At 41.5% G+C, this 19,521-nt stretch overlaps 1 protein-coding gene across 4 annotated transcripts in view; it reads left to right on the top strand.

Annotated features, from left to right (window-relative positions):
• Positions 1-85: 85 nt before the first annotated feature.
• Positions 86-19,521, top strand: part of SFI1 (SFI1 centrin binding protein) — a 32,449-nt gene continuing 13,013 nt past the window's right edge. Inside the window, exons 1-19 of one of the 4 annotated variants that reach the window (XM_085238189.1) lie at positions 86-547; positions 1,730-1,813; positions 3,127-3,303; positions 4,278-4,349; positions 6,406-6,513; positions 6,813-6,907; positions 8,416-8,533; positions 8,775-8,877; positions 10,112-10,268; positions 11,012-11,173; positions 11,696-11,766; positions 12,876-12,968; positions 13,350-13,447; positions 15,168-15,249; positions 16,144-16,322; positions 17,168-17,243; positions 18,012-18,107; positions 18,503-18,579; positions 18,980-19,082. In XM_085238189.1, coding sequence (XP_085094315.1) covers positions 1,794-1,813; positions 3,127-3,303; positions 4,278-4,349; positions 6,406-6,513; positions 6,813-6,907; positions 8,416-8,533; positions 8,775-8,877; positions 10,112-10,268; positions 11,012-11,173; positions 11,696-11,766; positions 12,876-12,968; positions 13,350-13,447; positions 15,168-15,249; positions 16,144-16,322; positions 17,168-17,243; positions 18,012-18,107; positions 18,503-18,579; positions 18,980-19,082 — 1,887 coding nt within the window. In that variant the 5' untranslated portion in view covers positions 86-547; positions 1,730-1,793. Of the gene's footprint in view, positions 1,814-1,866; positions 2,733-3,126; positions 3,304-4,277; positions 4,350-6,405; positions 6,514-6,812; positions 6,908-8,415; positions 8,534-8,774; positions 8,878-10,111; positions 10,269-11,011; positions 11,174-11,695; positions 11,767-12,875; positions 12,969-13,349; positions 13,448-15,167; positions 15,250-16,143; positions 16,323-17,167; positions 17,244-18,011; positions 18,108-18,502; positions 18,580-18,979; positions 19,083-19,521 lie in introns of those variants that run through there. The other 3 variants (XM_085238190.1, XM_085238188.1, XM_085238191.1) reach the window with 3 other exon arrangements.

Below are 19,521 nucleotides of genomic sequence, written 5' to 3'. Positions count from 1 at the left end.
CGCGCCGAGCGCCGCGCCGGGTGAGCGAGGGCGGCCGGTGCCGCGGGGCCCGCAGGCGGTCGGGCGGGCAGCCCCGAGGGACGCGGCGCCGCCACGTGCGGGCGGGGCGGCGGAGCGGAGCGGGGCGGGAGCGGCGCCGCGGAGGGGAACGCGGCTTCGGCGGCTTTGCGGAGCCGATCGCAGGCGGGGGGACGGCCCGGCCCACCTCACCGCAGTCCTGTCTGCGCCTAACAGTGTAATGCGAGTTAACGGATACCCGCGGCAGAAATTCCCTACAATAAATGACGGCGGCGCTCCGCTCTGCCCCTGCTGCAGCACGGCGGCGCTCCGGCCCTCCCCTACTGGCGGCGCTCCCTTCGTAGCGGCCCGTGGCCCGCGCTCGGCCGCCGCTCCTCCGTGCCGCCAGGGGGCGCCGCGCTGCGCGGGCGGCGCTCCGGCCTCAGTGGTGGTGGGCGGGGCGCGGCGGTGAGGCGCCGCCGTGCGGGGTCGGGTTGTGTCGGGGCTCCGTCCCGTGCCGTGAGGGGCTGCGCGGGGCTGCTACGCTCCGGTGAGGGTAGAGGCCGAGGGAACGGGCTGGAGGCGGTGTGGCGGCCTCGGCCCTGGGTGAGGGCTGATAGCTCCGGAGCCGCGTGTCGGCTCTCTGCGGTTCTCGGCCGTTTGTCCGGAAGCGCAAAAAGCGTTCGGGTTCTGCATCCTCTCTGCTGTGGGGAATTTCGTGCAGGAGGAGCGGCCCCGCCTCTGAACGGCTCGAGGCTGATGGGCTCTGAGAGGCCGGTGTGTGCGGGGCAGCCCGGCCAATGCACGGCGTGGGCTGAGGGGCCCTTCTGACCCGTTCTGTGAATTCAGCCTGGCTGCAGCAAGGTGTTCTGACACACCTTCAATCTTACACGTTGAGATCTGTGGGTTCTGGGCTTTGTACAGAGCCTTACTTTCTGTGATGCCCAGAAGTTCACTGTTTGATTCGTTTTCTTGTGTTTGTGGATGCTGGAGGCTTTTGAAAAATGGAGTCAGATTGGTTAGATACTGATTTTCTATCCCTTGATTGGCCCTGTGGTCATCTGTTCCACTTTACTCCATCTTTCTAGCACAGCTTTACCCAGGCACAGCTTCTGTCGTAGGGTTCACACAGTTATGGCTGTTTATTACCTACGGATCTGTCAGCAAGGCTGCGAGTGTGCAGGTGGTGCATGTTCAACATCTAGAAATGCACGATGCTCTTTGTATATTCAGGTGGGGTGAGTGGAGTTCCTGTCATTCTGCAGATACGGAGTACAGCTGAATGGTACAGCTCCCTGCGAGGACAGGCTGAGCTGAGACTGTGCAGCATGGGGAGGAGAAGGCTGTGGGGAGAGCTGAGAGCAGCACTTGAGTATCTAAAGGAGCTGTAAGAAAGAAGGGGACAGACTCTTCAGCAGGAGAGTGATGGGACAAGGGGAATTGGTTTCATACTGGAAGATTTAGACTGGATATAAGGATAAAGTTTATTTACAGTAAGGGCGGTGAGGAGCTGCACAGGTTGCCCAGAGAGGTGGTGGTTCCCCATCCCTGCAAACACCCGAGGTCAGAGGATGGGGCTGATCACCTGGTTACTCTGGGTGTCCCTATGCGCTGCGGGGGTTGGACTGGATGAACTTTAAAGGTCGATTCTGAGTCTGAGTTTCTTTGATGTAACATAAATCCATCTGATGGATTCTTCACGAGTAATCAGAACAAATTTCTTTATCCAAAGCTAATACACAACAGCTCGGTGCAGCGAGTGCATTTATTTCCTGCAGTCTTGGGACTGTAGCAAAATGAAGAAATTTGAAAGGAGGTAAGCAATAATAGCATGCTTTTTTGTTAAAGGCCTTGGCTATTAATTTTATGATGACATCTTATAAATTCAGCAAGACAACAGATGTCTATTTTCGTATGGATGTTTATTGATCTCTGTGGAATGTTATTAATCAAAAAGTGTTCCTCTTCAAATATAAATAAATAAAAAGTTCACAGATAACCAGATGGCTTCATGAGCTTTATATTATCATAACACTATCAGTAAAAGCAGTGTTCCTTGAGCAGTGTGTCTGCTGCTTGGGTAAAACATACAGAAATCTTGTGTGACATGCCTTACACTTGAACACAAAATTTCTGTATGTTTTACCCAAGCTTGATTTTTTTATTTTTTTTATTTTTTTACTATTTGTAAAGTTGCATTGCTAAAAGTCCAACTAAGTTTGCCTTGGAACAGTTCAGAAGGTTTTAGAGGAAGTTGGGCCTTGTAGATGTGTACAAAAATTTGTGCTGAAAGCTCTTCTAGGTAATTTTACAAGTGCTTGAACTGAAACTCTTCAAAGCAGATACAGCTGCCTTAACTGCACATCTTTAGATACACAGAATTCTTTTGTCAGGTGGATGGGCCCCACCTCCTACTGAAGATATTCAAATAATATTTTATAGATTTATTTCTTTTGCAAAATGTACATTTTGTTGTTCTTTCATTAGCTTTGTTTTAGCTCCTTGCAGCACACAGGGACAGTCCAAAAATACCGTGCTTCCTCCTGTGAGGTTTTAACTATTAAACTACTGGATGTTGTTTGTTTGTTTTCAGTGGTTTATTGTTCCTGCTGTGTGTACTTTCTCAGCTGATCTCCTGCAATTTATTGGTGTGGATTGTTCCAATAACTTTGTGGAAGCAAGACTTTTTCAGGCTGCAGCCGTGTTTTTCCTAGCTCAGTTCAGCTGATGCTAGGGTGAGACTTGAGCCCATTCTATTCTGTTGCCTGTTATGGAGTTCAGGGATGCTTGTTGTCCTAATGTGCAAATTTTTGTGGTGACTGCAGTATTTGTTTGGAGAAAGAAGCTTCAACATGACTGGTCCAGAAGTTTCATCTGGTTGGACTTTTTTATTATTCTTGTTTTCCAAACCATGTGAAAGTAAACTAGATGGAGAGTTATGCTTAATTCTGCTTTTTTAGAGGTTGAATTTGTGAAAAACAGGCAGGGTGTTAGGAAAACATTTTAGTATCGTGTAGCTGTCAGCTTCTACATATAATTGCATACCTTTGTAATATATTAATTTACTAAAATAATTAATGTAGCTTTGTGCAAAATACTTCTTTTTTTCTTTTTTTCTTTTTTTTGAAGATTAAAGCCTGTCAAGGTCCGTGTTATTCAACTACTGCCTCGGCCTGAGATGCATGCAGCTGGACAGTCTGTTGCTCACCCATCTGTCAGGCAGTTTCAGGACAGATGTGATGACAGTCTGGATCAAGTTGGGTATGCCCAGAGTCAGGGAGGAAGGTTAAAAGAATTCCAAATCAGGTGATAAAGACATTTTATATCTGTTACTGAGCAGAGCAGGGGGCTCACACATAAAGAAGTGTGGTTTTAATAGTATAAATGAGGCTAAGGCAGAGGTCTTACTCTCTGGTATTTCTTGTGGTAACCTGAGGATGTGTATTTGCTCAGATTTCCTACATTTCTGATTTTCTAATGTCAAGTTTAACATTAAGTGGCTGTTGAACAGCATGTGTTGCTGGAGGCCTGCCAAGGTATAATAATTTAATCTTGCTCTTCTCTCTCTTGACTACTTTTGTTTGTTGAAGAAATTTTGACTGAAATGGGGTGGTAATTATTTATAGATCAAAAGCGTGGTATTTTGTTCATCTAGTGGAGCAGATGCAGCTGCTCAGGCTTGCTGAAGGAGGGAGGCCCTCTGCGTGGCAGCGTGCTGTGTTTGCTGTGTGTCAGCTTTGTTGCTTATTGAGCCATCTCCGAACCAGTTATTTCTTAACACCATTGGAAAACAGGGCTGATGGTATCGCAGTCACAGATTGCCATGTTGAGCTGGCACCTGTAGAGGCAGAGCTGTGGGGGAGATGCAAAGAAAGGTCTGTCTGTTTCAGGGGTAAATGTTAGAGTGGCCTAAGTACTCTGGAAAGTCTGATACAGCTGATTCACTGCAGAGAAACAGTAATGTTACCTCTTTAAATCCCAAAAACACACCCCAGCTAATCAGATGCCTGATATTTCGTATCCCTGGAGGCAAGTGGGCCGCTTGAAAACACCTCAGCTTTGCAGTGGTGCACTGACCTCTCTTTATGCTGGATGAGTAGTCCTGTTTAAAGGTACTAATGTCAGGGTGTAAATGTTTTGTATATACCCCTGACCTCTGTAAAATCAGACCCTTAGTGTTATTACTGAAATTTATAACTAGACTTAGTTGCTGTTCTTACTGCTGCCTGGGTGTTAACAGAGAAAGAGTACAAAGATTCTAAACTTTCCTTGTGTTTCAGTTACCTAGAAAGGAAGTTCTTCTATCTCTGGGCAAAAAGGACATTTGGACAAGTTCTCCCTTCCAAAGCCAGGTAAGTGAAGTTCCAGAAATTGAGGTGCTATGGATTTGTGTGGTTTTGGTGGCGCTTGTTTGTTTGGGGGGTGTTTGTTGTTTTTTAAATATGGTTTAGTACTGTAACTTTGGGCTAAGAGTCTACTGGCTGACAAGAAAATACTTGGATGTCAATTGAGGTAATTTGAAGATTTTCTTTGGATGTTCTTCTTGCTTCTGCTTTTTTAATTTTTTTTTTTTTTTTAATAGTTGTGGTTAAACCTTACTTATTAAATTCAGAGGAACTGTAGTTGTCTTGATGAAATTCAACTGTGCATGCATACAAATGCTGGGGTATGATTGTAATACCTGCTTTAAATTTAATGATCTTTCACATTTATACATAATCTCGAACACAAACAGATCTTCAGTTCATTTTGCTGCTTGAAGTGTTGTTTTTAGCATGTCTACATGTGTGCATCTGACTTTGAAATCATTTGGCAAATGATTTGTTTCTGTTGTAGGTGTTCTATCAGCTACTAAAAACCAACACTTGGATACTCTCTTCTTGTTTAATTTTAATTGGCGTGTTCATTCTTGCTTCACCACACCCTTGGGAACTGGTGCAGCTCCCAGTGGGAGGAGCTGCATTTGTTACAGTCAGAGCAAGAGCCATCAGCTTGTTATCCACTTTCATTGTACAGCACTGAATGCCTTCTGCCTGTGCCTGCCTTGGTTGCTGAACAGAAGCTGTTTTGTGAACCTTTCTGCTCTTCTATCCCACACACTGAATTTGCATTGCTCTCTTTGGCTGCGTGTAAACTCAGGACAGTGATATCTTTTTCTTTCTTTCTTTCTTTCTTTCTTTCTTAAGGAAGATGAGTGGAACTACATTTTCTGATGTTCAACAAGGGATGTAAACAATGATTAACTGCCTTTTTAGATTTAGGACTTCCTGGTTCTCATAGCTTTTATTTGCAATGTTCTATTAGTGCACCTAATCAAACAAATAATGTATAGCTCATTACTTTTTTTCTTTTTTCCCTGCTTGAGTGCTTGGAATGACTTAGCAGCTTGGCATGGGGTAGGTAGCTGTGAATTGTGGGAGGATTTGTGTGTTTCAGTGAGGAGCATAGAGGGATTCTGAACCTAATCCTGTTGATGTGGCCCATTTCTTAAAGGTCGTCTGGGTTTGTTGTGTGCTTTTTATTTGCTCCCCTGTGTTTGCATGGGTCCTTCCATTTTTCCTTCTCTTCATCCAAAATAAAAATAGTCGAGAAAATTTTGGGAAGTATTCATATTTGAGTTGCTGAGCCTTTCAGCTTCATAGACCAAGATCAGGTGATCTTGACCACATGGAAGAATGTTTCAGCTCTATTCCTCTATCTGGATTTTCAGTTGTTCACAATTCACTTGAAATGTACCATCACTTCTTACCTGGTCAGGTGTGATGATTAAATTAGGGTATAAAAATAGAGGCTGCTCTTCTGGAATTAAATGATTTGAAGGCCAAATGGAACTTGTAAATCTATTCTGTGCCTTAGCATTCACGTGGAAGGAGGAGTGATGTACATTACCTGTGTCAAAACTTGAAGTAGTTCTTGAGCCTGTTTAAATGGTCTTGGGGAAGATTTTAAATTTAGGATGACTTAAGATCAGCATGCTGCTTCTGAGAGTACGATGGAAATATCAATGCATTATAAAATCAAGTAGCTTTTATATTTATTTCAATATCTAAAACTAAGAACAGAGTTGAGCGGGGAGCATATATGCATCATTATTTATCACTGGGGTCAGTTGTGTGATCATTGAAACAGAACGGAGCAAAAAGGATGTCAGTTGTTCATATGTTTCAAGTCAACTGGCACTCAGATATTTGGCAAATCAGTCAATGTCTGCCTTTCCTTTCTTGACCATAAGAGTCAATGAACCAGTTGCTTCTTGTCATTTAAGTATCACAGTAGGGTAGCATTTTTAAAATGCGATAGATGCTGTTAGGCTACTCAGATAAGATTGGAAAATCTGCATTAATATTATTCATATTCAACCTTGAAAACAAACCTGAAATTTCTCTTCTAATTCTTTAATCTGTCCAGATGCCTGTATGAGCAGCAGATCCTTCAAAAAACTTTCAGAGCATGGAGGGAATGGTGGACTGTCTGCAGAGAAAGACAGCTCAGCCTCAGAGCAGACAGCCATTACAGGTTTGTCAAGTTACTTTCTATCACTGTACGTAAATGGTAATATGAGAAACTGTCATTAGGTGCTGAAGAAGTTACTATTACTAGTGGCTAAGTAATACCAGTAGTGCTTCTAGGTCAAGTGCAGTGTCTTCATTGCTTATTTTTAATTTATCTTTCTTCCTCTCTTTTTTTAATTTATTTTCTTAGGGTGAACTCCAAATCTCATATCCAGCATATCTTTAGAAAGCAGCTGACCTTGAAAGAATCCTACTTCTAGGCATTGGTAGCTATTTTACCAAATAACTTCTTTCATTTTTCAGGCACTTGCTCCACAGTTTGATATTCAGGGCTTGGAAAGCCTATGTATTCCAGCAACGGGGAAAGAGGAACAAATATTATGTTGCAGAGTCTCATGGTAAGTGTAAAAGGGGCAGTAACTGCTTTTCTTTGGGGGCACACTGAGATGGGAGCTGCCAAAGGGGAAATATTTGCACAGAACCTGTCCCTTGAATGTGTTTGTGCATTTATCTCCTCCACCCTACAAAGATGTAATGCTTTCAGGTGCAGATGGTTGTCTAAAACTGCCAGAGGGGTTTCTTTTGGTGCACTGTGTAAGGATGTTGTTGAATAAGCTTAAGGGCCTCTCCATCTGGTCTGAAATGCATTTTTATGTTTGTTTGGGTTTAATTTTATCACCTTATCACATTACCTATTCAAACAGATATTTTTGACTAGAATGTGTTATTGGAATTCTCTATCAACTATGGCAATGGAAATAAGACATTGATTCCCTGTGGTATAACCTTAACTGTGCTTTTTTTTTCCTGAATTCATGATTCCTTTCAGTTTCTGCTGTGCAGCAGAAAAGAAGCCCAAACTTCTGAAGTTCCTTTTGTCTTATGAAGCTTCTTTGTTCTGCACTGGATGCAGATCCTACTGATGATCCTACTGATGAAGTTGCTTCTATTGGTTGCAATTTCCTTCAGTGTCAGGGGATGTTGTTCCTCTGGAAGGGAAGATGACTTCCTTCTAAAGATGTTACAGTGATTTTTGTTCTGGGCCAATTTGCAAGATGTTATTGTATCTGTTTGAGTATGAATGTTGTCCCAGGATACGATATAGACTGTTGTCTTGAGAAACAAACAATAGACTGTCTGAAGTTCCTTTTTTTTCTGAGATCAGAGTAATTACAGAAGTAGCTGTATGTTACTTAGTCAAAACAATAGAAAAGTGACCTGTTTAAGGTATGTGAATGCTTGATTCATAAGATGACAGAGAAATCTTAGAAAAAAAAAGAGCATTTTTGGGGGGGTGAAGTAGCATAAAATCAGTTGTTACATTTTTTGCATGATTTTTTTCTAATAAATTTGCTTCAGTGGTATCAGCTCTGACAAGCCAGATTTTTGTAAGGAGGCAGAGCAGTGCACTGATAGTGGTAAGCTGGAATTTATGACACTTCTGATTGAGCTGCTCCACAGGCTGCTGAACAAACTGGGCTCATTTCTGGTTGAGTTCTCTGTTTGTGTTACTTGAAAAGCTACTGATGGTGGCTTTTTTTTTTTTTTTTTTTTTTAAGTAAACAAAGAAAATTCTGCAATTCTTATTCCATGAGACACCGTTGAATATTTTTATACAATTATACATCCTGTGAGACAAAGGAGTGCCAGTGTGCAATAATTCACAGTGTTCTGAACAAGAGGCATGGCACTGTCAGCATGTCAGAGACCCTTGTCCATGTGACACAATTAAGCACGGGTGGGTGGTTGTGGCTGTGACTCTGGTGTCATTGTAGGGTTTCCCACGAGGTGTCACTGTGGGCTGGGGGGGGAGGCTGGAGGTTATTGACCAGCAGTGGTACAGAGTAGTTAAAAATGCCAGATTCTTGTATGAACTTCTAGTGCTGTAATTTTTTGTTTTGCACAGCAAAGAAGCAAAAACTGCTCAGGACCTGGCAGCACTGGCTGATTTATGTTGATGTCCAAAGGACAAAACAAAGGATGCAGGCTGTGGCACTGGCGTTCAGGGAAAGAACCCGTTTGTGGTAAGAATGCAGTGGAAATAGGCAGAGAGATAATGATCATAAGGCCACAATTTTTGCTTGTATTCTCTCATCTTTCCTACAGTGACTTTGTTCCAAGTTTGATTTCATTTGAATTCCTCTAGTATACCCATAGACTGTGGCCCTAAAAGATCTCCATATGTACCTTTTCCAGTGAGAGGAAAATGATTTCTTGCACAAAACTTTGGCACTGTGTTTGAATATCTGTAATATTGTCTTGCAGGATATCATGGGCAGTGTGGAGAAGACGATGCTGTCAGATCTGTGCTGGACGTGAAATGAATATTTTGGCTCTGCAGCACTGGGCTCAGAGCCTGCAATTTCGAGTAAGTTTTAGCAAGTTCAGACACCACCATTTCTAATGTTTAAATTGCAGATGGATGTAACTAATATGTTGCTGATTAATAAGAATAATAAAAAAGTCTCTGTTATTTTCTTTGCAAATTATGATACCTTTTGTTTGATTATTTTACAAGAAAAAATATTTACAAGAAATGTAGGCAAAGCAAACTGGAACCATGTCATATATTAGCTGGGAAGCAGCCAGAAGAATTCTTCCTGTGATAGTAGTGAAGGTGTCAGAATTCTCTCCACCTGATAACTAGCCATGAGGTAAAAGAAAATAACCAGTATGTGAGCATGCAGCTGTGGTGTTCTGAGCAGGCTCTTGCATCCAGCTCTTGTGAGTGCTGAACTCCTGTGAGGTCCACTTTCCTATTCTGTTAGGAAACAAGCACCAGTCACCTGTTTGGCAGCAGTTTGCCTCTCTGTAAGACAACATTCCTTCACTCCTAGTGAATTTCTGTCAGTGTGTTTAACTCTTTTTTGAGTAAGGAAGTTCGATCTAGCATTTCATATTCTTGAGAGGTTGCCAGTTTCTTCATTTCAGCTAAAGTGAGAGCAACATGGTTTTCTTTCTTTCCATGGAACTGTTGCTTTTTGTCTGTTTCAATTAAAAAAAAAAAAAAAAGTCAGATGATGGTATTTAATTCTGCCTTCACTCTAAGGTAGCAGCACTACCTGTTTTAGGACAACATTATGCTGAAGAGATAAGCTTATGGTTTGGAAACTCATCTTTCTGAAAGTCTGTTATCCTTTATTATTTTGGGCTTCTAATATTCTAGTATTATTCTTCTAATATTATTTTGGGCTTCTAAGGGGAAAAAAATGTGGGAATATGAAAAACAACAAGAATCCCATATACAGTACAAAGTGGACATTCTCTGCGTTTCTACCTTTTCTATGCTGCTGTTGCTTTGGGTGTGAATGAACTAGAGTGAGAGAGAAGGCTGTAAATACAGGAGGAATGACAGGTTATTAAATTGGCTGGGGCAAGGTTGGTGACCATGGTTTGCACTTTTATTATCCACCCACAGCTGATGAAAATAATTGTAGATTTTTGTTGGTTTTGTTTTATTTACTTGGAGAAACGCTCATTGCTCGTGGCTTCCACTTCTATGGGGAATTTTCTATTAACTGTGTTCTGCCCCACCCTACTTTGTTCTACTTCCCTAATCTTGTCTTTTTCTCATTTCTGTCCTCTCTCAATTGTCCTGTCAGGCTTGGCTGCAGTGGTGGCACCTATATTTAAGCAGCCAGAAGGCCAAGCAGAAGGAGACCTGGGCAGTAACTCACCACGTGCACAGGGAATTGAAGAAGTGCATGAAAGCATGGCTGGAATATGTGAACATCCGCAGGGAAAAGAAACATCAGAATGGTGAGTGAAAATGGTGAGTAAGGGCAGGAGTTGCTTAGGGCACCGTTACGTTTATTACAGCAGGCACTGCAGTGCTTCCTGCAGCCTCAACAGATGGTGAGGTGCTACCTGGCCAGTGCACTGTTGCAGGCCTGGCTGGCTCAAGTTCTGTACTGAACTGTCAGGAAGATCAGCTGCTCTGCACATGATTTAAAATAAAATGCTTTACTGTTACCTTGATGAAACTTAGCGTGTTTCAGTTTGTATTCTGATTGAGAAATGTGGGAAGGATCGAGTCAGGGCTCTTGTGAACCAGACTGTGTGTGGATTTTCTTGGTAATTGAACAAATCATAGATCCTACAGGGCAGTAAAGATAATTACAGTAGTTCTTTTGTTTCTCCCTTGAAGTCACCAGTACAAATTTGAATGTTTGGGTGAATGCCTGTTGGTGGATGATCGTGGAAAAGAGTCCAGCTTCCAGATAGCCAAGCTGATAACAACTATACTGAAATGTGAGCTTGTGTATATTGAAGAAGTGACACAGTGGCACTTGCTAAATCAATTTGTTTTCCTTCTTAAATTAGTACAGTAAGTTACTGCTTTAAAACCATCTTTCTGATCGAAAGGGAGAATATAGTCCACAGCTGAATGTTAACTGTGAGTTTTTACCACTATTTTACAGTGTTAGAGCTACTTTTGCTTCTGGACCTGAAGTAAAAGAATCTAGAATGGGATTCTAAATGATTTGTGTGTTATTTTCTAGAGCTGGCTCAAGAGCATCTCCAAGGCAGGGTGGTCCAGCACTGTTTCTCAGATTGGCGTCTGTCATGGGAGTGCAGGAGAAGAGTGCATGTTTACCAAAAGGATCTTGAAAGACTGTCAGCAAGGATTACCTTAAGGAGAGTCTTTGCACACTGGAGGCATTGTATCCATTTTCTGTGTGGTCACCAGCAGGGACAGGTTAAAAAGATCACTGCAGGGGAAGGATCTGGTTAGTAAGTGGGAATATCATGTAGCAGCAGGGGTGACAAAGGTATCATTAGAAGGATGTGTGTAAGGCCATACTAAATAAAGCTATGGTGATCACAGTATGTTAGCCAAGGGCCTGCAGGAGAAAAAAATACCTGCAAATGAGAAAAGAATCTGTAAAGCTGTCAGCATCAAGCTGTATACAACGAGCTTGTTTTTTTGTAATGTTCTTGTGTCAGAGTTTATCTTGAGTTGTCCTATTGGCTGCTGTGTAGTGGCAAATTAGAAATGTATTGCAGTAAACCTTCCAAATCTAAAAACTTGACTGTGATCAAGATATCTCCCTACAAATAACAGTGCTGAGAATTCAAATATTGAAGCAAATTTAGATGGAGATCCCATTCCTGCCTGTGAGAGAAGGTTGTGTATGTAGCAGGGTGAGTGTTTCTGTGTAAAAGATGCTTTAACTCAGTAACAGATGTTGTACTGTGTGTGGAAGAGACTCTGCAATGTGAGCTGGCTGAAAAGCACCACAGACATCAGCTGTTGGTAAGAGCACAGTTAGGTTGCATCATGGGGAAGAGGCTGTGGAGGGAATTCAGACACTTCTTCAGTGTGCCTTGAATAGTAACAGTGGTGCACGGGTACTAAGTGGGGACTAAGTGCCATTTTCTACCACAGTGAGTTTCCAAATTCCAGATACGGAACGGCAGTGAATCCAGATGGGGAAACTGCTACTCTCTGAAATAGTTATTATTCCAATTAGGAAACTAGTGAAGTGGCATATTAATCTTGATTATACCAGGCTATCCTGTTCCCTGGCCTTTTCACCATGAAATAGAATTTTCCTCTAGGTCTTCCGTGATTTCTTTTTCTTTATTTCTACTATGTATCACTACCCTAGATGTTTGTCTGCTTGCTCTGTTTTGCTACAAGGAGAATTATTTGTACTTCCTTCTGTAGTAATCCATACATGCTTTCCACATGAGATCGTATATGCAGTGAGTTGAGTGTTTTTATTCACACCTCCCCCCCAAAAAAGGAAAAGCCTATGAAGACTGCTTGAAAGGTGGACACAAGCCTTCAGCTTTTTTAGAGCTGAATTCTTTAAGTGTGAATCATCAAAAGAATGGCAGTAAATCTGATTGGATCGTAGATTGAAAATGTTAGTGACCATAACAGCCCTTTAAGGCAAGATTCTCACATAGTGCTGTTTACTGTGTTCATCTGTGAGCCAAAGTATTGTGGAATTGTGGACTAAAAGAAGTGCAGCTACTTCGGTGTATTAATGCTTTTACTCTTGTGCAGAGGAGGCCTAAAAGGGAAGTGGGTCTTTTCTATTGTTAATAAGAGGTGAGTTATGAATACCGAACTGAAGATGTAGACGAGGAAAGGACTTGAGTAATAGTGTTGACAGTCACTGAAAAAGTTAGTTGTCTCATGTAAAACCCTGAGAAAGTGGAAGGGAGTTTTAGTTTAAATGGAGAAGTGATGATCTGTGGAGGAAATTGGATGGCTTTGTTGACGTCAGGATCATAAATTTAGGTATTGCAAGGAGGAACATCAAATATCTGCTGATGGGAGCAGCCAGTTCTAAACTGATGAGTGCTTGCTGACTTGGATTTTGTGCAAGTTATTTGCATTTCTTACTCCTACAGAAGTTTGGGTTTAAAGGTCTTCAGCAGAATGTCATGAACAGTCATCTTCATCAAGTGAGAAAAAATCTGTCATTCCACCAGCACCGAGTTACAGTGAGTGTGACTTTTTTTTCTTGGTCATTGTTTTTCTTGAGCTGTCCTATTGGCTACTTCTTTCAGCTACAAAATATTTTTTTTAATTAAATCACTGACTCTGTTCTTAAATACTGAGAGACAGGAAATCTCTTGCCTAAATCTGTTGTCCACCTTAGGTATGTTATTTTAGTTTTGTGTTTTCTAGTGTTTATCATGACTTTTTATTTGGCCAGAACAAATTAAAGCAAGTAATAAAAAAAAAATTTGTGAAGCAGGGCAGCATGCTGCAACGATGATTGCCTGCTGCATGCAAGTTTAGTGAGACACTTAATCTTTATTTGGGTTCTTCTCCTTCCTTTAATAGTCATGTTTTTTCATATCTTTATTGTTTTGTTTCAGGTGCTGCACAAGTTCTGGAACTGCTGGAAGTCCCGCTTGGAAGAGAAGGAAGAACAACAACAGCAGGCCTTAACATCTATGGCTCATGCCCATTACAGGTATGCAGAGAAATATTCATATAAATTTATACAAATTTGAGATTGGTGAGCCTTGGTTCTGATTTAATTAATACCTTTTGGAGCATGATCCTCTTGATGCAAATTGCTCTTTTCTGTAAAAAACAATTTGTATCTCCTACTTCTGTGTAAAATGCAATGGGGAGAAGGGTTAAGCCTAGTTGGAGACCTGTCAGTATTGGATACAAAAACTGGAAGTTCTGCCAGTGAGAGCAGTAGGCTGGAATATGGGCATGGGCAAAGCTCAGCATCTTTCTGCTGCTTTACTGTGTGGGAAGTGGGAAGCTGATGATTCACGAATGCTAGGCCTGATGTTGGAAGAATAGCAATAGAGAAAATAAGTTTTTTTGTAGAGGCTGAGTTTATTTAGTCCTAGAAATAAGTCAACATAAACAAAGCAGCTAGAATGCTTTTAAATTTGACCTGTGGAGCTTGGTGGGATGTATGTGTTATGAATTTGGATGGATTTTTATGCTTTTTCTGTCCATTGATTCTTAATGCTGCCATCAGCCAGTTCAAAAATTGCAGGATATCCAAGTACTTCAAATGCTGTTGCCTTAGAACCTTCTTCATTTCTGGATGAGGATTAGCAGGGAGGAACATGACCTCTACAAGACAGCTCTGTGCTACTCAGTAAACATGCTGACTTTTACAGCACACAGATTCCAGATCTCGAGCTGAAACTGAAAACCATTGGCAGCTTCCAGCATCCTCCAGGAAGGCCCACTTAACTCACGTTGTTTACCAAGCTATAAATTTAAAATGAGCTGTAATAGCTATCTACCATAAATTGCCTGGTGAGAGTCCAAAATATATTTTAAACATTTGACTAGGGAAGGGCAGAGACTTGCTAACAATCCAATTAGTACACCCACATGACTGAGTTTTAGAAATAACGAATGTAGTGCTGGGTGTGTGCTGTTCCCACTAGATTAGCTCAGACTTCTGACTAGGATGCTTCTACCACATGCTTGTTCTGTGTGAGAGTATGTAGTGCTCAATTACAAATATGTATCATTACATCTTTGGAACGTTGTTTAATTCTTGCCCGTCTCTGGAAGGGAGGCAGACTAGCAAGGAAGGATTATCTTCATCTAGTGAGAAAGAAAATTTGATGATAGCAACTAACCTTACCTTGTTTAAAAAGAAGGCTTTGGTATGAATTTCAGTATTGAAATCAGACCATGCTGCTTTTTGTTGTCATAACATTTTTCAAGTTCTATTACAATGTTCCTTTTTGTTTGTTTGTTTTTAAATAAAAATAAAAGTAGAGTAGGATCTTCAAAGTATTTTCAAGGGAGGAGAAGTTGGACTATATGTATAATGGATGAGAAGTAAGAAGTTATTATATAATTTTCTGTGTTTGTAAATAAATAAATGAATCAGAAGTTGGGACAATCTTTTTGAATTATCTGAATGAAAGCAGGCAATTATAATAACTTCATTAAATTCATTGGTCTTGTCTTATGTACTCTCCTTAAGGTTTCAGAGGGCAAACTAATTGTCTGGTAGTTTTTGTTGTTTGTTTTCTTGTTTTAACCCAGAAAATTGTGTAGCTACCAAATTTCCAAAGAGGTCTAGCTTGAGGTGGAAAATCAAGATGCTGTTTAAGCTGTAGATAGGTTGGTCTTTTGAAGTTTATGAAATAAGTCGTGTGAAGGAATTTATCTTCTGTGCTGATAATCTTCCTCTTTATTTGCAGGAGGGTGCTGATGAGACATGTATTTGACACATGGTTGGTGAGGACGTGCAAGCAGCAAGAGTACAGGATGGGAGAGAACAGGGTAAAAAGTAACATCTTTTTTTTAGCAGGCCTTGCTCAGGAAATAGAGGGATGCTTTCTTAGCTCTCAGTGAACCTTAGTTAACATGAAATGGACTTAGGTGTTGTAAATTCCTTTTTTCCTGGTGGTGGAGCCAAGTTACAGAAACGACCAGTATTTACTAATCACCATTTTAGATTAAGCTGCTTATTTATAAATAGAATCAGGCAACTGATTATCAGAACTATTCACACGAGTCATTCATTTATTCCCTCACAGTGTGTGTATATATGCTGGCACTCTGTTTTATAGTTACTGGTTGAAACAATAATAATGAGAGCCAACCTCGGGTATTTAAGAGGTACAGTGTTCTACTAACACTCTAGCAGCTTCCAGGTAGGTGTCCAGGAGGTCCCTGGGGGAGTATTTCATTTCCAGATGTATATATGATCTTGCAATCTTAAATACATAGTAGCCACTGCCTTATTTTGTGCTCTGTAAGTTACACAACAGTGTACACAGTTACACAGTATAGTGCAACTATAGTCAGTGATAGCATGTGCTGGTGGTTTTGTGGAGATGCATCTTACTCTTACTGTTCTGAGTTTCTCTCTTCATGCAAATTCAACAGAACTTGTCAGTAGTTGGGAGTCTTTCATGTGCTACTTATTAGTTTCCATGTTTTCTCTTTGGTCTGCTGTTTTCTGATAACAGTTTCTCCCTTCAGAAACACAGAAGCAGGTAGAACAGTTCACAGGAACTCCCAGCAGTCGGGCTTTGTGTCAATTGCTGTTCAGTATGAAAAGATGAAAATAAAGATGGGGCAGTTCTGTCTGTTAACTTTGAATAAATGTCTCTTCCATTGATTGCAGCTGACCTGTGTCATGTATTCATTACCATCTTCTCACCATTATAGGCTGTACTTCATTTTGAAAGGCAACTTTTGGGTTCTTTCTGGTGCCTTTGGCGTAGAAGAACAGCTGCACGTCTGGAAGAGCAAGAGGACTTGGATCGTGCAAGAGATCACTACAGGAACATGCTTCTTCTGAATGCTTTCTATCTGTGGAAGAAAAATACTCAGGAGAGAAAAATAGAGTAAGAAATTTTTTAAAGGGGAGAATTATTGGGCTCCATCAAAAGAGGGTTGGCCAGCAGGGACAGGGAGGTGATTGTCTCCCTCTACTCTGCACTTGTGAGGCCCCATCTGGAATATTGCGTCCAAGTGTGGAGCCCCCAGTACAAAAAAGACAGGGAGCTGTTGGAGGGGGTCCAGAGGAGGCCACCAAGATGATCAGGGGACTGGAGCACCTCCCTTACGAAGACAGGCTGAGGGAGCTGGGCTTGTTCAGCCAGGAGAAAAGAAGGCTGCGGGGTGACCTCGTTGCACCATTTAAATACCTAAAAGGAGCCTACAAAGAGGAGGGGAATCAACGCTTTGAAAGGGTTGATAACTGCAGGACGAGGGGAAATGGTTTTAAGTTGAGGGAGGGGAGATCTAGGTTGGATGTCAGGAGGAAATTCTTTACAGAGAGAGTGGTGAGGTGCTGGAACAGCTGCCCAGAGAGGCTGTGGATGCCTCATCCATCCCTGGGGGTGTTCAAGGCCAGGTTGGATGGGGCCCTGGGCAGCCTGGGCTGGTATTAAATGGGGAGGTTGGTGGTCCTGCGTGTGGCAGGGGGGTTGGAGATTCATGATCCTTGAGGTCCCTTCCAACCCTGCCATTCTGTGATTCTGTGAATTATTTGGACTGGCCCTGTGGTGGCCCACTTTTGACAAAGCGACATTTAATTCAGTGACTCTGACTCCTTATTTGTGCTTTAGATTATGCTGGTTTATCTTTTACTGAGTAAACTGACAATAGCGAATATGGACTTAGGCTAAAAATGTGCAGTAACATGGATTGCATTGAGGGAGAAATAATTAAATTATTTCTCCTATAGGAAGCTCAAGGAGATGCAAGCCTTAAGGTTTCACTATTCAAAGTGTCTGCAGCAATCTTGGAACAAGTGGAGAAAGGTGAGACAGTTAACAGGAGGGGAAAAGCTTAAATCCTTTTTATTCTATTCAAATTGTTTGTACCCATATGGCTACACTTTAAAGGAAATGATTTTGAACACTAATCATTCCTAAGTCCTTCTCTCTTCCCAGGTGGATAAAATCAATTCAGTGTGGGTGGAACAGGGATAATGCAGGAGTGAAGGGAGTTAGTCTTCATCTTGTTCACTTGTCTAGGGATAGTTAGAATGGGACTATAGCTTTGGAGATTTATCTAGTAGTGTTACCATAGTTAGTGTGACGAAATTGTTCCTAGTGAATACCAAATGTGTCTTTCTGAAAGCTTTATCTAGGCTGGGAATGTGCAGCAAGGCTGTGGTGTATGGTCTGGATTTGCACAAACCATAGTAGGTAGTGTTAGATGGCATTTAACTTTTATGTCATTTCTTGCCATAACATGATGTACTGAGTGTGTCTTGCAGCATATGTTAAGAGTTGGGGAAAATTAAAGTTGTTATCTGTCTGTTGCTTCAAAACTGGTAACTTGAGTGAATTGTGCTGTTCTTCTGGAGGATTCCTGAAAAGGGGGGGGAGGGGAAGGCCTAATTTAGCCCTCTTGAAAGGAATAGCAGACTGCAGCACTAGTTTGTGGACCCTTTACAGGAAGATAAAGGACCAGTGTTTCCCCAGAGATTAGGAATGGTCCTTTTCCTTCTGCTATCTGTCATTGCTAGTTTTTTCTTCATCATTTATTTTATTTTTGCCTTTTTTTTTCTCCTGTACATGTAGTACATGCAACATCAGTGTGAGAAATGGAGGAAGCTGGTGCAAGCAGACATGCATTATCAGCACGTGCTACTGGGCAAGATGTTGGCAGCCTGGAAGGTAGGAGAGAATGCCTTTTTCTTTGTGGAAACTTGTCTGTGTGTGCTTAAGTGTTTCAGTGAAAAATGACGAGCTGCTGTGCTGCTTCACTTCGGTTATTTACACATCAATTGTGCAAAGTGAAATAGAGATGTTGTAGATGGGGGTATATGAGTTGTTCTTTGGAGCAAAAGAAGCAATGTCATCTTGTGGCTGTGGTGAGTGATATACAGCAGCTAGCATTAGCTGGCACATGATGACTGTTCATCTCAGAAAAACAGCATTTGATTCCAGTGGCTTGAACCTTTTTTTTTAATCCTCAACGCTAAAGTTGCTATTAAGATTTTCTAGACATTTTCTCTTCTCAAAGGACTTGGCAGCTTAGGAAATCTCACCTCTCTCTGCTTTTCTTACAGAGTTATCAAAATCACATTCACTGCATTCTGTACCAAGTAGCTGAGAAGGAGGAACAGCACAATAGACTGCTGCTGCGGTAAGGTTGAGTTTTCTTGTGCAGTGCAGCATGAGAGAGGAGTAACTGCACTGTAATCAGTTATTCAGTTTCTTTTGCTTGCCACCCTTGTAGATTTTTGTGCATTTGTTGATGAGAATTGACTGTGTCTGTGCTGGTCTAACTGAAAGAATTCAGCCACTTACTGGGTCACTATCTATTTTGCTTGAACTTTTTTTTAAGTTGTTATTACCATCTCACGGACTGTGCCTGTTGCACTTGCAAGAGTTTATCTGTGTTCAATTCCATGACAGACACCAGACAGCAAGCTGTATCATTCCCTGCAGTGCATGGATTCTGACTGCTGTAACACTGAAGATACCAGGTGAAGTGAGAATCATTCTTAATATTTTCTTTTTCCTTGTTTTCATTTTGCTTACAGGAGGCTTCTGTATTTGTGGAGGAAAAATGCTCTTGCTCTTATACATGAAAGAAAAGTGACTGCTCAAGCTGATGAGCACTACCAGAGAGCAATCCTGTTAAAGGTATAGTAGATACTAAGGTCTGTACAAATGCTAGGTCAGGTGGGGTCAGGTAATGCAGTTAGAAGGAACCAAAACTTGATCTAAGAGCCACTATCAAGGAAGGCCTAAGAAGTTGTGAGAGCCAAATTCCCAGTTCCAGGTTATTTCAACAGGCATCTCTGAAACTATTTTCTGTGAGTGAGCTCATGGTTGTTCTTGTTACTTTCCTCCTCCCCATTTCCTTAGGAGGAAGTAGTCTGATACTACTACTGATAGTAGTATTACCTGTGGGGAAGACAGAAAAGAGGAATGCCTTGAAAAAAATGTGAGGGAGACCCTCTGAAATTTCACTCGTAGGAAATTTGCATGATTTTGCTAAGCCTGATTTGAAAAAATAAAATAGAAATGGTTGTGGTGCCAGCAGTGTGGAGTACACTGCTTCCACTTCTAAGAATATTAC

The sequence above is a fragment of the Meleagris gallopavo genome, chromosome 17 (assembly GCF_905368555.1).
Source record: "Meleagris gallopavo chromosome 17, MGAL_WU_HG_1.1, whole genome shotgun sequence".
NCBI lineage: Eukaryota > Metazoa > Chordata > Aves > Galliformes > Phasianidae > Meleagris > Meleagris gallopavo.
The sequence above is the reverse complement of the archived record's forward strand: the minus strand, read 5'-3'. Positions and strand labels throughout refer to the sequence as shown.